Source organism: Lemur catta, chromosome 15 (genome assembly GCF_020740605.2).
Source record: "Lemur catta isolate mLemCat1 chromosome 15, mLemCat1.pri, whole genome shotgun sequence".
NCBI classification, from domain to species: domain Eukaryota; kingdom Metazoa; phylum Chordata; class Mammalia; order Primates; family Lemuridae; genus Lemur; species Lemur catta.
Window position 1 is genome coordinate 25,701,333 of NC_059142.1, and position 21,058 is coordinate 25,722,390.

Genomic DNA, 21,058 nt, shown 5'->3' on the forward strand with positions numbered 1-21,058 from the left:
AGCCTTGATGCATATTGTATCCACTTTTAAGTTGTAATGTACATTACCCTTTTGTGTTCTGTTTTTAAACTTAGAATTATATAATTGTTAGGTTTGTTCCAGGTGGGAACTCGAAAAGTATGTATGGGACAGAATGCGGTTAATGGAAAACCGAGGTTTGTGAATCAATAGCCACAGGGGTCTGGAGAGTCCCCAGGAGCTTGTAAACCTAACAGACAGCTGCAGCCAGCATTCCTATGCCCCCTGATAAGGAGGGAATTATCCTCCTCCCTTATCTCTACAGGATGAGACTGACCCAGGGGTCCCAGAAATTGGTTGTTTAAAAAAAAAAAAATTATTGCAGCAGCTATTCTGGCCCAGGTACTCACTCCCCCCTAAAAAAACCCTCTATAAAACCAAAGGCTTTCCCCTCCCTCTGGGTGGATGCTCTTTGGCCTCCACCCATCTGCTCCCAGATGCCCAAAATAAACAGCATTTTGCTACACATGAGGAGGCTTCATGTGCACGCGCGCGTGCGTGTGTGTGTGTGTGTGTGTGTGTGTGTGTGTGTGTGTGTGTGTATGTGTCTGTCTGTCTCTCTCTCAGCACCAGACCTGACAATAATGTTTTTATTTTTTTTTGCCTGCCCCCCCAACAATAATGTTTTTAATGATGTTATTTAGTCATTAGGAGATTTCTTAAAAAGACTGTTTTCTGACTGTAAAAGTAAAGCACATCGTTATTTTTTCAAATGAAGACAATATGCAAAGAAAGTGAAAAATCACCCTTGATACTTCGAAGTATATCCTTTAAGACTTTTTGCTGTGCACACAGTAAATACATACTTACAAAAATGGGATCATACTATACATGCTGTTTTAGTTCTTGTTTTCTGTGTCAATGTAAACCAAAAATAAAATCATAAGCCCCTCCCAACTGAACAGACCCCCCTCTTGGCCAAGAGGACCCCAGAAAAACCAAGAAGAGAAGGGAGATTGGCCATGCCTCCTTATACCCCCTCCCTTTTGGAGTTAAGACAAATTGCATGCTGAAATGCTCAACCTAAGGCCAAGCAAGGCAAACGTTAAGTCAGCTTGCAGGCCATCAACTTGCTTAACTTGCTTGCTCTGATTAACAGATCCCCTTATCTTAACTCACGCATTTTTTCTGCTGACTCCCCATCTTTGGGTGGGGGGGGGCAGTATTTGGTTCACCACCTTGGCTCCACATCAGATCATCAGGAGCTGGATTTTCTTGGAGAGTGCATAACCTGGATCCCTTGCATGTGCAGTTTGCAGTGGGGTTCATGGTCCTATGAGGTCTGATGCTGCTGCTGATCCGGGGGGTGGGGGCAGGGCTCAGGTGGTGATGCCAGTGATGGGGAGCCGCTGTGGGTGCAGGTGGGGATTCCATCGCTGGCCCACCACTCGCCTGCTGCTGTGGGGCCCAGTTCCTGGCAGGCCCCGGACTCATGCCAGTACGATGCCAGTTGGTGGCCCAGGGTTGGGGACTGCAACTTTAGATGAAGTTTTGTTTCTTTAACCCATTACGAATCAAAAGAATCTCTGAACCCACCTATAACCTGTAAGCCCTCGCTTTGAGATGGTCTGCTTTTTACGGCCAAACAAATGTACACCTTCCACGTATTGATTCACGATTTTACCTGCAATTCCTGTCTCCCTAAAATGTATGAAAGCTAACTGTAACCTGACTGCCTTGGGAACACTTACTCAAGTCTTATTTGTGGATGCCTGGGCCATGGTCACTCATACTGTTTCAGAATAAACCTCTTTAAATTATCTTACAGAGTTAGTTTTTTTTTTCCATTAACATCACAAAACATAGACATATAGTAGCATTTTTCATGCTTCTTACAAATATACCATAGTTTATTTATCCTATTGATGACATTTCAGTTATTTCCAAATTGTCACTATTGTAACAGTTCCCATTACCTTTCTCCTTAGGACTAATTTCTAGAAGTAGAATTGGCGGGTCAAATGTTAAATGCACATTTAACATTTTTAAATACATTGTTTACCAATTATTACTCCCAATAGATGTGTATATGAGGGTTCCTTTCCCCTTGCTCTTGCCAATATAATTATCCTTTTTAATAGCTGCAAAATGATCTGGAATCAATGCTCACAAAACAGACCTTCCAGTTTGGAGGCATTGAAGTGAGAACTGCCTCAAAAAAAAATTAAAAAACATTTGCTAAACATGATGGCATAGAGAACAGGTTAAAATGAGCTTCGGGACTCAAAGGGAACTCAACAAACGCCCCCGTCCCCACCTCACCCCTGGCCTCCCACCTACCTGCTTAAAGAGGTCCTGAGTCACAGTGTCCCTGTCATGCGCCCGAATCGCCGCTAGATGGCGAGAGGGAGGCCTGGGGCGACCGTCCGGCAGGACCCCGGCCCTGGCTCCGCGGGCCCTCGGCGGTCCGACCCGGTGCCGCGAAGGCAGGGGAAGAACAGGGTCAAACTGGGTGGGGAAAACTGGGCCCGGGCCCCGAGGACACGAAGAGAGGCCCAGGAGATGGAATCCAGCGTTCCAGGGAGGATGATGTGGCTTGAGGGAGTAACCTGCGGCTGCAACGGTCTTCCCGTGGCCCGTAACCCGCCGGGCGCGCTGCTGCGGGACGCGAGGCGGCGCTTGTGCCGCGCTGGGGGCGAGGTGGCCCCGGCTTGGGCCCCCGAGCGCCCCCTGGCCTGGCGGACCGATGACAAACTTCGGCCTCCGGTCGCCCGAGGCCACGCAGGAGGGAGAAGCCAGAGCGGCCAGACTCCGACCCGACCCCCGCACCCCACTTAGTGGCTGCGGTCCTAAGGCAAGTGGCAGGACCTCTATGCGTCTCACCTCCTCTTCTGTGGAATGGGGTCACTACGGGCACCTACCCCACGGAAGGCTGTTGTGAAGGTTAATGAGATAACACGGTGGCTGGGATTTTTGCACACCCCCTTAAAAACGCCACCGCCCAACCAACACCCAACTTCCTGGAGGCTAGAGGGACACAAAAGAGGTATCTCAGCAGAGATTTACTGTTACTCCATTCTCTCAGCGCACCCCCTAGTCCTTTTCCCAACTTCGGCAAAGATGTTACAAGCCCCGATCCTCACTCTGCGGGAGCCCACGGTGTAACCGAGGAGGAGGAATGGTCCCCACGCAGGAACCTCACCTCACAAGCTTCCCGGGAGAAGGGGTGCCAGCCGCACCTGGCCGGCTGCCAGGGCCAAAATCCTGGGTCTCCCGGGCACATCTTGCTCAATTTCCTAGTCCAGTTCCCAGTTGGAGGAGGTGGCTGGTGGCCACCCTTAGGAACGAGGGCATGGTGGGGGGAGGGGGCTAGGCTCTGTGTTGGCAGTTGCCATGGTTTTGCTCCGAGTTCTGGAGCCGACCTGCCCACTCCCTGAGAGCTCAGGTCACAGAAGCAGAAGGTTAGAGAAGCCAGAGGGGACGTGAGGAGTGCCACCCTGGAGCCTACCTGCACACCTGTTGAGATGGAGGCCTCAGATGGGCAAGGGGGAGAAGGGGACAAGCCACTAGAGAAGGTGAAGGGGGGCTGGGGATGTGAGGGAGGGAAGGAGGGTCACTGAGCGGCTGGTTTTGGAAGGCAGAGAACATGAAATTCAAAGAAGAGAAGAAGGAAAAATGGGAGGGCACATGAGTTAGCAAGAGGCCTAAAGACCAAGAGGACATTAATTCATTCAAACGGATGTTTATCAAAGCCCTGTATTCCTGGCAGGATGATGGGAAGGGGTCACATCTCACTGCTCGTTATGAAGTCTCAAGTGTGTGTGTGGTTGTGTGCTGTGTTCATGGAGCTGGTAGGCAGAGTGCCCTTGGGGGCCTGGAGGAGCCTGTGTCCCATCTCCTCTCCACCCACCTCCCTCCGTTTCCCCTGGTATTTCCTTTCGGAGCAGTCTGGGCACCGGCCTTCCTTGTTCCCCTGAACACAGACAGGAATTAATGCTTACTTTTCAGAGAGGCCTTTGAATGGTGAAGTGCAAATCTAGTCATGTCCATCCAAGGCTAGTATTATTGGAATACTAGGAATAATGATTGGAATTATCTGAATTCTAGTATTATTTCTCACTTTGTGTCCACTAATTATCAGCTTTCTTTGCCCCATTTTTTTTTTCTGTCATCCTGGCTGGAGTGCAGTGGTGTCATCATAGCTCACTGTAACCTCCAACTCCTGGGCTCAAGTGATCCTCCTGCCTCAGCCTCTGGAGTAGCTGGGACGATAGGCGAGTGCCACCTGCCTGGCTAATTTTTTCAACTTTTAGTAGAGACGGGGTCTCGCTCTTGTTCAGGCTGGTCTTGAACTCCTAACCTCAAGCAATCCTCCCACCTTGGCCTCCCAGAGAGCTAGGATTACAGGAATGAGCCACCACACCCAGCCCTCTTTGCCCAACTTTTGCTGTCAAAAGATTCTTTCTCATCATCACCATCACCCATTTTTTCTGAGTGCCCCTTAGATGCATGGCATGATGCCAAAAGTTAGGGATGTAGAGAGATGGGCCTGGAACTTAGGGAGTGAATACATGTTTGCTGGATGAGGGAGTAACTGAACCCATCCTCATTCCCCCTAGGAGTCACGTAAACCTTTTGGTGCCTCAGTGTTCTCATCTGTAACCAGGAATAATGATATCTAACCTCACAAGATTTGTGGGAGAATAAAATGAGTTAATGTTTATCAAGTGCTTTGCAAAGTTATCTGGTATAATATGTAGTGATTATTATAAAAGAAATAGGTAGAATATTCTAGGTTTTAGAAGCAGAGATTTTCTGAGATGCATTTCTTTGTCCAGGGCTCACTCACATCAGTGCTGAGTCAAGAACAGGGTCATAGGGACAATGGAGAAGGGTGCTGGCTGCCATTTGGGTAGTGCTTGCCCAGAGCTACCCTCAGGAACAGTGGCTCAAGTCCCCAGCTGACTTCCCTCTGTCTCCTCCCAGGTGACAAATGTGCCCTGCTTAGAGAGGAGCTCCAGCACCATCCCCGCCGGAGACTCACTTGTGCGCCATGCCACAGGCCTGGACCAGGACACCTTCAAAATTGTAAGGGACCAGCCTGGAACCCTGTCCCCTCTTCCCCACGAGTCAGGAGACCTGAGTCAGGAATTGGCAGGCCTCAGACCCACAGCTCATTGCCCCACTTGTCACACCCTTGGGAAGGACGTGGGGTGAGAGGTCCACTGGAGCCACGTCACTAAACACACACACCCTTCCTGGGCCACTAAAGGCTGCAGCCAGGCCCATCTGCCTCTTCTTTTCCCCCATGGCCCCTGACCTCACCTATTGCCTTTTCAGTGTAAAGAATACCTAAGGCCGCTGAAGAAGTTCCTGCGAAAGTTGCACTTGCCCAGGGACCTTCCCCAGAAGAAGAAGCTAAAGTACATGAAGCAGAGCCTTGTGGTCCTAGGGGACCACATCAACACCTTTCTACAGCATTACTGCCGAGCCTGGGAAATCAAACACTGGAGGAAGTAGGGCAGCCTCCTTGCCCTTCCCCCTATACCCACTCCTGGGCCACCCCCTCTCCATTCAAGGTCATACCTTAGCCAAGATCCCCCAGTCTTTCATCTCTATGTGGAGGAGTCAGGATCCTGGAGGGGGTGGCAGGGGTGAAGAGAACTGGGTCCCCCTAGTCACTCGTTAGCAGCACTGATTGCACCTTGGCTGTACACGCAGTGGACAAAGACCTGTCCTGAATCCTGAGGAGAATGACCTTGGGTTGAGCAGCCACTGTGCAGGCGCCCATCACCAGGATGGGATATTCAAGTTCTGGCAAATTCCCACTTCTTCGTCCCCCCAAGCACATGGCCCATTTCTCCCTGGGTAGGTTCTGTCCCCAGGACAGCTGCTGGAGGAGGAAGGGCTATGCACGACCCCTCAGCCGTGGGTCTCTCCCCCGCAGGATGCTCTGGCGGTTCATCTCCCTCTTCTCAGAACTAGAATCCAAGCAGCTTCGCCGGCTCTACAAGTACATCAAGAGCAACCAGACGGCCAAGTTTCTGGTGAGGCATGGGAGAGCTCCTCCTGGGCCCAGCCGAGGGTTGGTTGGTGGGTTCTTAGACTGTGGGGGGAGGCCCGGGGCTGAGCGGCCCTCTGAGACCCCCCAGTGCCCCTCTGGTCCTTGCCGGGGCTCACCACCTGAGACTGCACTGCCACTGCTTCACCTCTGCGCCCAGCACAGCGTGGGGCTGAAGAGGGCAGAGGCTCAGCATCGCATCTCCATGTTTACTCACCCTCCACACCCGCACCGTGATGTCAGCAGAGGCAAGGACATCCCTGAGGAGCCATGGGCAGACAGCCAGGCCAGGCAGAAAGGCTCAGCCGGCTTGGGGAAGTCTCTGGGAATGTCGACAGAGCCTGGCCTGACTCTGTCCAGAAACAGCAGCTCTCAAAACATTTTGGTTTTAGGCCGGGCGAGGTGGCTCACGCCTGTAATCCTAGCACTCTGGGAGGCCGAGGCAGGTGGATGGCTCAAGGTCAGGAGTTCGAGACCAGCCTGACCAAGAGTGAGACCCAGTCTCTACTAAAAAAAATAGAAAGAAATTATCTGGCCAACTAAAATATATATAGAAAAAATTAGCCGGGCATGGTGGCGCATGCCTGTAGTCCCAGCTACTCGGGAGGCTGAGGCAGGAGGATCGCTTAAGCCCAGGAGTTTGAGGTTGCTGTGAGCTAGGCTGACACCACGGCACTCGCTCTAGCCAGGGCAACAAAGTGGCACTCTGTCTCAAAGAAAAAAAAAACATTTTGGTTTTAAGACGTGTTTACCCACTTAAATATCATTGAGAACCCCAAAACCATTTATGTGGGTTATACCTCTTAATATTTATCCCATTAGAAAGTAAAGCTAAAGAAAAATTTAAAACATGTATTTACTAATTGGTTTGAAAATGAAACAAGGAGCCTACTACATGTTAACATAAATAATTTTTATGGAAAATAACTATATTTTCCAAAAAAATCCAAATAAGTGAGAAGAGTGGCCATGTTTTGCATTTTTGCAAATCTCTTTAGTGTCTGGCTTGATAGAAGTTGGCTTTCTTCGAATAGCTGCCTCCAAAGTCAATCTCTTATGATATAATATATTGACTTGGTTAAGTACACGAGGAGAACCCAGTCTCGCAGATATATAGTTGGAAAAGACAGGAGCATATTATTGGTGCTTCCAGATAACTGTGGGTATTTTTCTTTGACATGACACCAAAACTCAACAAGTGGCAGTTTCTTAATTGTAACATGGAATCTGAACCGTATCAAGGAACTTTTTAAAATTACTAGACTTTTTTTTTTTTTTAGCAGTTTTAGGTTTTAGAAAACAATGAGTGGAAAGTACAGCGCTCCCATATATTCCTCACCCTTCCCTGTTTCTCCAATTGTCAGCATCTTGCTTTAGAGTGGTACATTTGTTATACTTGACGAGACAACATTGATACATTAGGGTTCACTCTGTGTTGTACGTTCTATAGGTTTTGACAAGTGTATGATGCACGTGTCACCATTACAGTATCACACAGAATAGTTTCACTGCCTTGAAAGCCCCTGTGCTCCACTAATTCATCCCTCTCTCCACCCCCCAGGCCCCTGGCAACTGCTGATCTCAGGTTCACTGTGCCCACAGCTGTGCCTTCCCAGAACGTCTTACAGTTAAAATCTTAACAACATGCAGCCTTTTCAGATTCATGTCAATGCGCTTTTCACACTAGGTCTCATTAGACTCCACTGGTCTCTCTCTCTTATACTTTACATGGACTCTACTTTTCAGGGGGTCTATGAGGTCAAAAACATTTCAAGAACACACAGCACACTTTGAGAACCACTGGTCCAAAATATTAATAATAATCATAGGTAGCAGTTGTAAAAGCCTTCTCTGAGCCAGGCACTTTAGGTTCCCTGGTGTGATCTTCAAAAGTAACCCTAAATGGTAATTAGGATTATTGTCCACAGTTTGTAAATGAAGATCCCAAATGCAGGGAGGTCAAGTAATTTGTCCCAGGCCACGTAGCAGGTGGGAAGGAAGAGACGGGATTCGACCTCTGCCTGGCTCAGAGGAAAGCCCTGCTCTAACCATGCCCCACACCACTACTCTTGCTGTGCAGCTCTAACCAAGTCCTGTCCCTCACTGCGTCTCTGTTTCTTCCTCTGAACATGAACAGTTGCATCACTTCAGTGATTCCTCCTCTGAATATGAGGAGCGGCCACCCTACTGATTTCTAGATTTCTGGATTTCACTGGCCGGAAAAATTCCAAAACTGATCTTCAGGCTCTCAATTTAAATTTTGCTAAGTTAGTACTTTAGAACACTGTTTCGTTACAAACCAATAAGACAATACAACTCCAGAAAGAGATGGAGGACATGATTACAAAATAAAGGACAACCCAAGAAGAGACAGTTGGCAGCCTGGTCTCAATGTCCCCAAGGTCCTTTCTCACCCCATCCTTTTGGCCGGGGAAGTGTGAGGTGCAGCCAGATGTCAGCACTCTTTTGACAAGTGCAGGGCTGGGACTCCAGAATCCAGGCCCCTTTCTTATTTACACCCAACACTGTGGCCCTGCTGCAGGTAGCGTTCTCTCCCTCGGACACACCTGAGAGTTCCTTGCTGGCCGGCCGGGAGGACAGTCTGCCCAAGCTCTGCAATGCCTGGGGGCTGCACAGCAACCTCAGCGGCATGAAGGAGAGGCTGTCCAAGATGCAGGCCCCGGGTCAAGAGGCCTCCCTGCTGGAGGAGCCAACATCCGAGGCCGATGTCAAGACAGGTAACGCCCATCGGTGTGGGGCAGTGCCTGGACGGAGGGGTCTGCGAATGGCGTCGTCCTACCTGCCTGGAGCAGACTCTAGCGGCCAGGAGCCGCTGCCCTGAGCCGACACCTTCTTCCTTCCTTTCCACCTTCTCTTCATCCTGTAGTTTTCTTCCTGTCCTTCTTTCCTTTTCCTCCTCTACTCTCTCTTCTCTTTTTAGGCCCCACTCCCCACCACCAGTGTGCTCATGAGAGTAAGTTTAAAACGTACAGATGAGCGTAGAAGAGAGGAAAATCACCCCCCGCCCAGGCCACCACTGTTAACACCTGAGTGTGTTTCGTTTGGTGTTCTGTATAATTCCTCCCCAGCAGAGGTCTCATAATACACACAGTTTTCACTCCTGCATTGTTCAGGTAACGTTTAAACAAAGGCACTTTCCATATGACTAGAAGCAGAGTAGAGACAGTTTCTAAGTGACGGAGAGTGCGGACTCTCAGGAAGTGCCCAAGCGGCAGCAGCAGGACACCCCTATCAGGGTAGGGTGGGGCCCAGGGAGAAGGAAGGGGTTTATTCCGCCAGTGAGTGGGAAGCCCAGACAGATGGGCTGCGGATGGCCTTCCCAGCAGCTTTGGCCTCTGCGGTGACCTCAGTGTCTGGCTGTCTGGACGGAAGCGCTGGGGTTAGGGGACAGAGCCTCTTTAGGACGAGGGGCCTCAGCCCAGGCTGTTACCCCTGAGGGCCTCTCCTGTGCACCCAGGTGCAGAGAAATGTTGCACCCGTCCACTCCTCACTCTTCTGGAACTGGCTTCTGGGGCCACAGTTAGCTGTCCTTGCTCAGCTACTGCTGGGGAAGGTGAAGGCGAACAGGGTGACCTGAGAGGGACCCAGGTGTTCCTCTGCGGGCCTGGCTGGCTGCGGCTAATGCAGGCGGCTCCTGACTTGCCGTGAGGCTTTGGGCAGGTCCTCGCCTTACTCTGGTCCCAGGTGAGAGCCCTCATCTGTAAATTGGGGCCGTTGCCATCTCCCTACCTCACAGGGTTTCTGTGAGAAAAAAGTGACCAAGGTTGGAAGATAAGATTTTGTTTTTCTTCCTCTCTCCTCCCCTCACCCCCCAGATGTTACAGACTGAGATTCTCTTACTGTTTTTGATGTCATGGTGATTGTCTCTGATCTCCCCTTTTTCAGGTTCTTTACCGAAACGTCCTCAAAAACCAAAACTCAAGAGAAAGAGGATTAAGGAATCCCCAGAAACCTGTCCGTAAGAAGCCCCACTGGCACAGAGGGCCAGGTCACCCTCGCTCCAGGACACTCAGTGTCTGCAACACCTCTGCCCCTGAGGGACCAGAGAGGGGAAAGAAGAAAATTGTCCTTACCAAAAGGATGCTCGGGTCTTAATTGTGAAAAAATGGGGTGGGAAGTAAACATCCTTAAGACAGTTCTACTTTACTTGGATAATAGTCATCATTCATTCTTTTGTTTAAAAAAATATTTGCCAGCACCCTTCTAAGTGGCAGGTGCTCCACGTATGCACAGATGAGTAAGAAAAGTGTGGTCACTTGTGTCAAGGACCACCACAGTCTAGTGGGGGAGACAGACATGCAGAGAGATCTGATGAACACAGGTGACCAGGAAGCCTCAGGGGAGGTAACAAGGAGCCGGGTGTTGGCCGGTGAGGAGCGCAGGCGAGGAGGGGGCGTGCTTGGGGTCAAGCAGAGAGTGACAAGTCTGGCAGCCTGCCCAAATCATCCGGACCTCATTTTGTGGGTAACTTGGGGCTGGCAGTGACAAGGGAGGTGTCAAGCAGCAAATGAACTGGTGTGACGGGTACTGGGAGATACTCTGGTGACTGTGAGCCTGGGGGCAGGGGACCAAAGATAAAACAACACTAACAGTCTTAGCTATTATGGTGGTTCAAGCCAATGGAATGGTCAAAAATTTCAGCAAAAATCAAACCACCAGTGTCTTTTGTCTGTCCCTGGTGGTGTACTTGTTGTTTAAAACATTAAAGAAAAAATTAGTTGCCAATATTAAAAAAAACTTGGCCTGCTGGACATGGGGGTTCACATCAGTAGTTCCAGCTACTCAGGAGGCTGAGGAGGGAGGATCCCTTGAGGTCAGGAGTTTGAGGCTGCAGTGAGCTATGATTGTGCCTGTGAATAGCCACTGCATGCCAGTCTGGACGACATAGGGAGACTCTGTCTCTTAAAAAGAAAACTTGGCATATTTCATTTTAAAAACAACAGATTTCTGGTTTCTCGTAAAAACTGCCCACACTTGGGCCTTCATTGATACATGACAACTGTCTGGGGCTGAGGAGGGGTTGTGTAGGCTTCACCAATATACTTTCCAGTTCACCACAGTCCTCAACCCTCCCTACAACCTTACCCACTGGCCATTTCGCTCATTTAGATCACATGTGTGACCCTTGTATCCTTTATAATTTGCTACTCCTGGAGTATACAAAGGCAAAGAGGGTGTGCAGAAAAGGGAGAGTAGTGAATTTGTGAGATGGCATAAGGTAAAACTGACAGTTTTTAGTGACAGATGTGGGAGCTGAGAAAGGGAGGGAGGGAGGGAGGAGGAGGAAGTGAAGATGGTGCATTGGTTCTAGCTAGAGACGCCGGATGGCAGTCATCCCCAGGAGGGGAAACACAGGAGCCAGGTTAATCAGGGTTCTGCCTGAGGCAGCAGCATGTTGGGCCCAGTGCTGCCCTGGAGCAAGTGGGACCAGGGCAAAGGTGCGTGACTTTCTCCTCCCCTGCCTCAATTTGTATGCAGGAGTGGATATCATCATAGACTTAAAATGTTAAAATGCGTATCAATGTAGTCTTGAAGAATAAGCACAGGGAAGCAAAATGGCATGAAAAAAGGGGTGGGAGGCAGCGCATCTCCTTCCTAATAGCCATCGCCTCCTGGAAGTGGCAAGATGAGACTGCTAAGGCACAGGCCTGGGGTAAGCCTCGCTTGGCTGCTCCGTGACAGCTTGACAAGGCAGGGAGAGTTTCAGAGGGAAGGGCAGGCAGGCTGGAGCGTGTCCACAATGATTAGGGGCTCTCCAATTTTGTGGACTCCTGAGAGATTTCCCTGACGAGTGAAATGTGGCTGTTTGGGAGCTGTCCAAACGAGAGAGGTGTGCCCGGTATGCGGGGCAGCACTGCCACCTAGAGGAATTTTGGGGCACTACAACCAGTGCAGTGCGTGTGCGAAGTTCAAGAGGGAGAGAAGGGGGCTGGGGGAAGATTCGTGTCAGCCTTGAGAACAGTCTGGAGGTCCGATGGCAAAATGGGCAAAAGGTGAGGCTTGGTTTTGGAGTCCTCTTAATCTTTCCTCAAATTCAGTAGGATCTTAGAATTCCAAAAAGCAGTTCATGCATTATTGCTCTGCTCAAAACCCTCCAACAGCTCTTCATTTCATCTTCTACAGAGTAATTGTCATTGCTTTTCTCATAGTTGCCAAGCACACTACTGCCACAGGGCCTTTTTACTGGTTGTTCCCTTCATCTGGAATGCCCTTCCCCAACATACCCATTTGGCTAACTCCTTCATTGCCTTCAAATCTTTATTCAAATGTCACGTCTTCTATGTGGCCCAGTTTGTCCTCCTGGTTTAAAATTGCAACCCCCCCACTCTGAATACGCCTTACTGTGTTTTTGTTTTCCTAAAGCACTCAGACCCCCTCAAATACCATATAATTTATTTAATGATTATCTTTCCTGTTTGTCTTCCTCCTTTAGAATGTAAATTCCAAAAGGGCAGAGATTTTTGTTTGTCTTGTTATTGCCATATCCCAAGCAATTACAATAGTACCCAGTACATAGTAGGTACTTAAACTTTCACTGAATGAAAGAACCAAAAAAGGGGATTTTTTTTTTTTTTTTTGAGACAGGGTTTTGCTCTGTTTACCCAGCTAGAGTGTAGTAGAGTCATCATAGCTCACTGCAACCTCAAACTCCTGGGCTCAAGCCATTCTCTTGCCTCAGCCTCCTGAGGAGCTGGGACTATAGGTGATGGCCACCTGCCTGGCTGATTTTTCCATTTTTTTAGAGATGGGGTCTCGCTCTTTCTCAGGTTGGTCTCGAACTCCTGACCTCAAGCAATCCTCAAGCAATCCTTGCTGCATTGGCCTCCCAAAGTGCCAGGATTACAGGCGTGAGCCACCTCGCCCTGCCTCAAAAGAGAGGATTTTGAATAACCACTTTCTAGTTCAGAGGAGAAAACAGAGGACCAAAAAGAAAAGTAAATTCTCCAAGGTCGTACAGGTCTAGAACTAGAACTCAAACCTGAGGTCACCCAGGCCAGCACACTTTCCATACACCAATGACATATGATCCACCTACCACCTATTCTTGATCAGCACACTCATTTCTCACAAAATATAAATAATCCACAAGACTAAATGCATTATTTCTAGGATTGTATTTTCTTAGTTATCTCTACCCAAAGTATGGCTCTATAATGGTGGACTTGGGCCCCAAGTCTTAGGGACACCAGAAACAAGTGGTTGCAGAAGGCTACTGAAAAGTAGGGAGGAATCCTCAAATCATACTTTGGCCTATGTTGCCTTATGGGTAAGGCTCGCCCTGGAAAAAGTGGCCAGACCAGGCAGCCCTCCTCCAAGAAGAGTCTGACTCCTGGAGAATAAGGCATTCTTTCCCTAAAGTTTTAAAGGGAAGAGGCTCCTAATCACAAACATAATGATTGAACGTTGCCTGACCCACTCCAATCCCAGGCTGCCAGGAGTCACTCACAGTTTGCTCTTTATAGTAACAGTATCACAAATGCATGTAACCCAGGAGGGATGGCAAAGTGCTTTGCATCCATTCTCACTGAATTCTCCCGTCAAACTTGTGAAGCAGACCCCTTCACACTACAGAGAAGAAAACGGAGGCTTAGGGCCTGGCACAGCTGAGTTGAGATGTTGACTGGCCAGGCCTCCTGACTCTACACACAGTGCTCCCTGTCTTCTGACTTTATACTTTTTTCTTGTTTTTACAAGCATTTTCTATTTTTATGTAGTTAAATAATCACTTTCTTTTATGGCTTTTTATGACTTTAAAAGGCCTTCCCCACTCAGAGTTCTAATATTTAAAATTCTCCTGTTTCCTTCTAGCAATCTTCAGGTTTGTGTTTACATTTAAATCATTAACTGGACATTTATTTTGGTTTAAGTTGTATGTAGGAATCAATATATATATATTTTGATAGCTAAACAGTTGTTCTTGCATACATGGGAGAGTATTTATAGGCTTTATTGTATGGGGGAAAATCCATCTTTTCTACACTTATTTGAAATGCCACCTTTATTACATATTAAATTCCTTATTTGGGTCTATTTCTGAACTTTCTGTTCTGGCTCATGGGTCTGTCCATGTAGGGTTGGGATTTAATGAAAGAGAAAAAGAAAGTCGGGCGCAGTGGCTCACACCTGTAATTGCAGCACTCTGGGAGGCTGAGACAGGATTGCTTGAGCCCAGGAGTTCAAGACCAGCTTGAGAAAGAGTGAGACCCTGTCTCTATAAAAAATACAAAAATTAGCTGACATGGTGGTGTGTGCCTGTAGTCCCAGCTACTTGGGAGGTTGCGGCAGGAGGCTCGCTCAAGCCCTGGAGTCTGAGGTTGCATTGAGTTATGATGATGTCACCGCACTCTAGCCCTGGAGACAGACCCTGTCTCAAAACAAACAAACAAACAAAACTACAATAATAAAATAGAATGTAATAGGAAAAGAGTATACAAATTCAAAAAAGCAACTTTTAGAAATAAAAAATAGTCAATGGTATTAAAAATCTCATGGTCCAGTTAAACACTAGGCAACATCTAGGTCATTCTTAGCATCATAAAGAGAACTAACCAGTCACTAAGTCACAGGCAACAAAAATACTGAAATTATTTAAATAGCAGCAAGAGTGAAAAACAAAGCCTGATTCTGTACTGAGAAGGAATTTAAATGCAAACCAACTTTGACATGTTACATCAGAGTTCTAATTCAGAAATAAATCACACTAGATATTTATCAAAGCACTGTCTGAAAGTGACCACAGATTTTTTCCAAACTATGCATCATACTTAATACTTCTTATACAAATTAAAAGCCTTTGTCCTGATTTTTAAAAAATTGTGATAAAATACACATAAAATTTACCATCTTAACTATTTTTAAGTGTACAATTCACTAGTATTAATTATACTCAGGCCAGGCATGGTGGCTCATGCCTGTAATCTCAGTACTTTGGGAGGCTGAGACAGGAGGACTGCTTGAAGCCAGGAGTTCAAGACTAGCCTGGGCAACATTGCAAGATCCTGTCCCTACAAAAAATAAGAAAAACTAGCCAGGTGTGGTGGCTCATGCTTGTAGTCTCAGCTACTCGGGAGGTTGAGGCAGGAGGATTGCTAGAGCCCAGGAGTTCGAGGTCACAGTGAGCTATGTTGCCAGTGTACTCCAGCCTGGGTGATAGAGTGAGACCCTGCCTCAAACAAATAAACAAACAAATAGATAAATAAATAAATATATATATAGATAAATAAAGGTGTTTAAAGTAACTGGGAGAATAATGTCACAGGGTGAACACTATGTTAACCTTGTTGAATAAATGAACAAATCAGCAAAGTTTACAAGCTGGAAATAAGTCTTCATACTAGTTAAGTTACATTGCTGTATGGTAACTGCTTTAACAAAGCTTTGAATAAAATGTTGTATTAGTATCTAGTGGCACTCAGACTTCCCTTGGCATTTGAGCTGTACAGATAAGTAGGACTTTACCCAGGACATGGCATTCCATATAGAAGAGGAAACAGCATATTCAGATTCAAAGTCATGGAGATTTAAAAATTCAGTACTGCTGTAGGTAGCAGGCAATGAAGCTGGTGCTGACTATTCCAACTGAAGGTGGGATTTTGTCTAAAATATTTTCTCTGTCTTAACATATGACTTCATTTCCTGTAACTCTTTTTTTCAGTGCTTAATATTTCTGCTGTTTCATGGTTTTTTTTTCTCTCCCCTCCCCCACTTCCTACCATGGTGGAGTTTTTAAAATACCTAATTTGACCTCTTCATTCATGTGAGGAAATAAAACACAGAAGTTTGTAATGATATAACTCAGAATCCTACAGTTCAGAGACACAGCTGGAGCCAAAACCCAAACTAGGGTTTTCTCCACTATTCCCAGCAGAACTTTACTGGTTCTCTAACTGCCCATCTTCAGCCTTTTAGAGTAAGAAGATGTTAAAAAGAATGCTATAGTTACTTTTGTAAAGACTTAAAAAATCCCCTTGCAATAAATGTAGTGCTTTGTCTTTTCCAAGTTGTTGTTTTTTTTTTTTTGAGACAGGGACTTGTTCTGTAGCCTGGGCTAGAGTGCAGTGGCCTCACCATAGCTCACTGCAACTTCAAACTCCTGGGCTCAAGCGATCCTCCTGCCTCAGCCTCCTGAGTAGCTGAGACTACAGGTGCACACCACCACACCGAGCTAATTTTTCTATTTTTTGTAGAGATGGGGTGCCTCTCTCTTGCTCAGGTTGGTCTTGAACTCCTGGATTCAAAAGCAATCCTCTGGCTTGGGTCTCCCAAAGTGCTATGATTACAGGCATAAGCCACCGTGCCCAGCCACACATCCTAATTTTCTTGAACAAAAGCACTTTTGTTCTAGTTCCAACAGTTTGTCTCAGTCTGCAAAGTTTAATCCCAAATCCCAACCAAAAGCAATCACAACTAAATTGGAAACATACACTATGAATGCAGGAACACTATATTTATTAGGTCAATAATTCATTTTTAGCAATACAAGTACAGAATATATCACAATGCTGGTTACAAACATACTTAGTATGGTTTAATAGTTACAAATAATGGTGGGCACTACAAGTTGGTGAGAATGATATGAAAGGTCATTCTGACACAATGAAGAACTGTCTTCAAAAATCTATTTAATGACCTTAGATATTTCTATAGAAATTTACTGTGGCACTATTAGTGGGGATTTTCATGTAAAGATTGTTAGTAATTTGCCTTTAATTGTTCCATTAAGAGCTTTTTATTTTGAGCCTATTAAACTAAAATCCCCTGTTGCTTAATAAAGTATAAAAATAGTACTGACCTGGTAATATTTAATAAAATGTAGCATTCATTCACATCATAAAAGTAGAACTAAATTGAAAAGTTTTAGTTACCATGGCAACATATTTTCCCATAAAAGGAATATACAGAAATGAGTAATATTACACAAATGGTACCTGCAACGGTTATTTAGTGATCCAACACTTAACTGTGCACCACAAACCAAGTTTTCTAGATATCTATATATAGCATATATTTTAATCTTAAATTTTACTTTTGAAAAACATGTGCACTTCAACAAACTCACTAAGGCCACTCATGCTATAGATACCTAGGATTGCAATTAAAGAATAGTATTATTTAATAAATCCTAAAGCACACTCCTTCAGATCATCAACAGGGTAAAACCAGTTTTCTGCCTAAAACATTCCTGAGATTTGTGGACAAAGAACTACTAGTGTTCAAGCTGGAGATTAATCCAAATGTCATATTAAAAAAAAAAAAAATTTTCCGGCAACTGAGGTCCTCCAAAGCCAAGAGGTGAAATAGACATTAATTTTTAAAGCAAAAATACAACTCTTTAAAAAATTTGTACTTATAAATTAGCATTTTTCCAGTAATAACTTTGCCATACAGAAAAAGAAGTTTGGAAGCAGCAAGGGTACTAATTCTAGGGAGAACATAAAAAACAAGTGGCAGTTAACAATATTTGCTACTTAGCAAATCATTCCTTCAATTTGCAAAGTTTTGGCCAAAAGCATCAATCATGTTTTAGGCATGTGTTTGCTGTTCAGCTTTCTGTGTGTACTATAAGGAGCAGCCAAATGTTCCCCTCATTATTTCTAAGATTGCAGCCTCTGTACTTTATTTTCACAAAATTATGAACTCTTCCTAACAGGCTACGAACAAAGGCTTTTCTAAAAAATCATTAATTTTCACAAATAAAAGAATACCTGGGCAGGCATTACTACAAAGCAATAGTGAGTTCATTTTTTAATCAAGCAGAGACAGAGATTTAATGGTAGTAAGGGTCCCAATCCTTTGGGCAAAGTCAGCTTTGAGGACCCCTAAGAGTTATGCTCTAAAAACCCCAACTGGCTCTATTAAGCCGAGTGCAGGCGTGAACGGCCACCTGTGTGACACATGCAAGTGTTAACAGAGCTCCCCGATGCACCCAACTTGAGTAGCACCAAACTTTAGGAAAAAGACTGGGTAGAATAAAAGAAAAGTCAAAGAAGGTTGAGACCAAGAGACCCCTAATTTAACATTATTTCACTGAACTTCCAGAAAAATCTTTTAAGTTGGCCAGGGCTTCCTTATACACAACCCCACCACATGTAAAAAGTTTGTGCAAGCTATCTGTTATTGCGAGGTAAATTTTATTCTTTTCTTCAAGATTTTTTTAACCCAATAAATCGTAGTGTCATTCATCTCTCTAGCTTATCCTAAACATCCCTACTGAAAGGATAAATCCTACACTTAAAGTTACGGTACTATTCATCAGAACCAGAAATAATAGCATATTAAGTCATACAATTAAAAAATGGCAACTCTGTTTTCTTAAGCTAGAGTGTATGCATTAAATCAAAATGTATGGATTTACAGAAAACTACATTAAAGCAGTGGTGGTAAGGAGAAACTGCCAATATGATGTTTAAAAAAAAACTGGCTGCCACTGAATATCACCCTGTGATCCCAGGCTTCTAAATATCATGCTGCTTTATCACTTAGTGTGAGCTGAATTCAAACTGAGTTAGGGAAGATGAGGCTGTAAGTCATTTGCTTGATTTTATCCTAGGAAATGCTGTATGTGCACAAAACCAAAAAATACAGACTGATTTGGGGGGGGGGGAAACTTCATATGGAAACATGTTTCCAAATATTTATTGAAAAACAATTTACCTTGACATTCCTATACCACAAACATACCACTGGATTCTAAATAACCAATAAAAGTACACAAAGCCTAACCTGAAAATATCTTTGGAGGTATTAAATATATAGGCCCATGAGGATAGAGCTGAGTAACTTAAAAAATGTTAGTCCTTGGTCACACAGACTATTTGGTAACTGATAAAGAGGAGCCTCTCAGCAATTAACTGGGAGGGAGACCACCTCAGCAAAATGCAGGTTTGTGCCAACTTTACCCAAAATTAGAAAGAAAATAATTCAATTTGAGGGATAAACCCAGGTTTCTAAATCACATAGTTACTATCATCATAGGGTGTGGGTTTGCTCCATCTCTTTATGAACACCCCCTAGTCAATTCCCTCCTAGGGACTTGGTTCACAAGACTTGCAAATAACAGTTTGAAACAAGTTTTTAGTAGGAAAGTTCAAAAAAGTGCTTAAAATAAAATTTGAAATCTCCAAGTAATTGTTCTGTACTCAATGTAGCAGACAGTTTGATTTTTTCCCCTCCCACCCAACATGCATGTTAAAAGAAAACCAAAATTCAACACACATCCACTCACCCACAGACTACTCCAAGCATTAGCCAGGAGCAACATCTTTAACAGCCAAGTCATGAACCCCTGAAAATAGGGGGGAAACCCAGATTCTTGACTACAGAGGCATCAGATGGGCCACTGTAGTAAGAACTGAGGTAACAGCAAAAGACCTTTTTGTTTCTGGGATGGCTACATGTCACAAATTCTCAAATTTGAATATTACCTCAACTTCAAATAACCTGACTGGCTTTAAAAAATAAAATAAAAACTCAAGAAACAAAATGACAAAATAGTGAAATAGACATATTAGGGGATTTTTCTATTTGACTCCTGGATATCAAATAAAATGACCCAGTTGTACTATTATTGACCATAGAAATGAAGGATTTTCTAAGACTTATTTTTGAGCATTCATCTTCCATTAATCCCCACAGACCATATAGTAACTTAAAATTCCCATGTGGAAATGAGCTATTTCACAACTCTCAGCCAAATACTTGTTAACTGCACTGATTATTAGAGCAACATTTAAAATGAGAGGGATGGCTGCAGTAGATATTTATAGAATTGCCATGGCATTGCCATCTGTGTACCTCGACTAAAGATATGCCACTGAAATTGCCAATTTCCCTAGTTTGGTTATCTATTATATGAATATAATTTTTGCATTATCACTTTTCATTATACATCTAAATGAAATCATTCTACTGATAAAAGTATATGCAGGGCCTAAAATAATAATCTAAAGCCTCTGGTCCAAATAACCACCTTCTACATTAGGCTGGTCCTTTTGAGATCCTCCTGGTCCTGCTAGCAAATGCTATCAGAGCATCTTGCATTGTTGTACCAAAAAAGAAAACGGTTAAAACTGCTGGTCTATCAGATTTTCTATTACTTACAGATCAACACTGGTCCAGTTCAGATGAATCTGACAGTCCTTCCCTTGTAATAGAGCTCTGGAGAGTGGTTGTATCCAGGTCTCTGGGTTAGGTAGCCAAACCTAAGTCAGGATGTCCCTCTTTAATTAGTACTTGTGTTAACTTTTATATACTGCATATAAAGATTTTCCCCATAAAATTTCTTTATAATACAGTATTGAATACCTCCACATGGAAGAATTATAAGTTAAAAAGTTGTTAAAATCATCCTTACATAATAAGAATGCAACTCTTTTAAACTCTTAAATAATTTTATTTAGGGATTCTTTTTTTTTCTTTCAGGCTTTCTGCAAAATGAATTATTTTTTAAAAAGAAAAAAAGACTTCCTGTTGTTTGTTCTACTAGGTTGAAAATGTGGGCCAGACTACTTATACATGCGGTTCATGCTGAATATAACTGAATATATGCTTATTCCTACAAACACTCTGCAAGTTAGGGATCACCCAAAATGGGGTCTTCAATGGACTGGACCAGTGTTTCAATGCAAATTCCAGCCCCCAAAAACAACATGGTTTTGATTTCACAGTATGAATTCCCTGGAATCTGGGAAAAGGTAATTGGTTAACTGAGGTCCTCCCTCAGCAGCTCCGTCCCTCAACATTCTGAGAAATCAGGAAGGACTGCACCACTTCTTCAGTGGACTGGGGGCTGGTGTTGACGTCTTCAAGAGCGTCGGTGACTGAATACTGCCGATCTCGCAACCGGTTCCAGTTAGACAGAACATTGTGATATTCAAACACTTTCTCATAATTTCCAACAGAGTTGTAAAGTTTAATGAGGCCTCGATAATCATATTCTAGTCCACTGTAGCCTTCACCAAAAAGTTTCTTCCCTGAAAGTAACCAAAAAAAAAAAAAAAAGAAAGAAAAAGCAAGCTT

General features: G+C 44.8%; 2 protein-coding genes across 2 annotated transcripts in view; one reads left to right on the forward strand and one right to left on the reverse strand.

Moving 5' to 3' along the window:
- The first annotated feature begins 3,467 nt into the window (after positions 1 to 3,467).
- On the forward strand, positions 3,468 to 10,057 carry C15H17orf64 (chromosome 15 C17orf64 homolog). The gene is made up of 6 exons (XM_045525580.1): positions 3,468 to 3,533; positions 4,945 to 5,046; positions 5,299 to 5,474; positions 5,906 to 6,005; positions 8,562 to 8,757; positions 9,926 to 10,057. Exons 1-6 carry the CDS (start codon positions 3,483 to 3,485, stop codon positions 10,000 to 10,002), a joined length of 702 nt encoding a protein of 233 aa, XP_045381536.1. The 5' UTR covers positions 3,468 to 3,482; the 3' UTR covers positions 10,003 to 10,057.
- Positions 10,058 to 16,472: 6,415 nt separating this feature from the next.
- Positions 16,473 to 21,058, reverse strand: part of APPBP2 (amyloid beta precursor protein binding protein 2) — a 58,045-nt gene continuing 53,459 nt past the window's right edge. Inside the window, exon 13 of the mRNA XM_045525581.1 lies at positions 16,473 to 21,012. Coding sequence (XP_045381537.1) covers positions 20,759 to 21,012 — 254 coding nt within the window. The 3' untranslated portion in view covers positions 16,473 to 20,758. The remainder of the gene's footprint in view (positions 21,013 to 21,058) is intronic.

What these genes read in the sequence shown, in the direction of transcription:
- C15H17orf64 (XM_045525580.1), top strand. Translation starts at nt 3,483, where the DNA reads ATGGAGGCCTCAGATGGGCAAGGGGGAGAAGGGGACAAGCCACTAGAG. An exon ending in GAAATCAAACACTGGAGGAA is followed by an intron (nt 5,475 to 5,905) that starts GTAGGGCAGCCT and finishes TCTCCCCCGCAG; the next exon opens with GATGCTCTGGCGGTTCATCT. An exon ending in ACCAGACGGCCAAGTTTCTG is followed by an intron (nt 6,006 to 8,561) that starts GTGAGGCATGGG and finishes GCCCTGCTGCAG; the next exon opens with GTAGCGTTCTCTCCCTCGGA.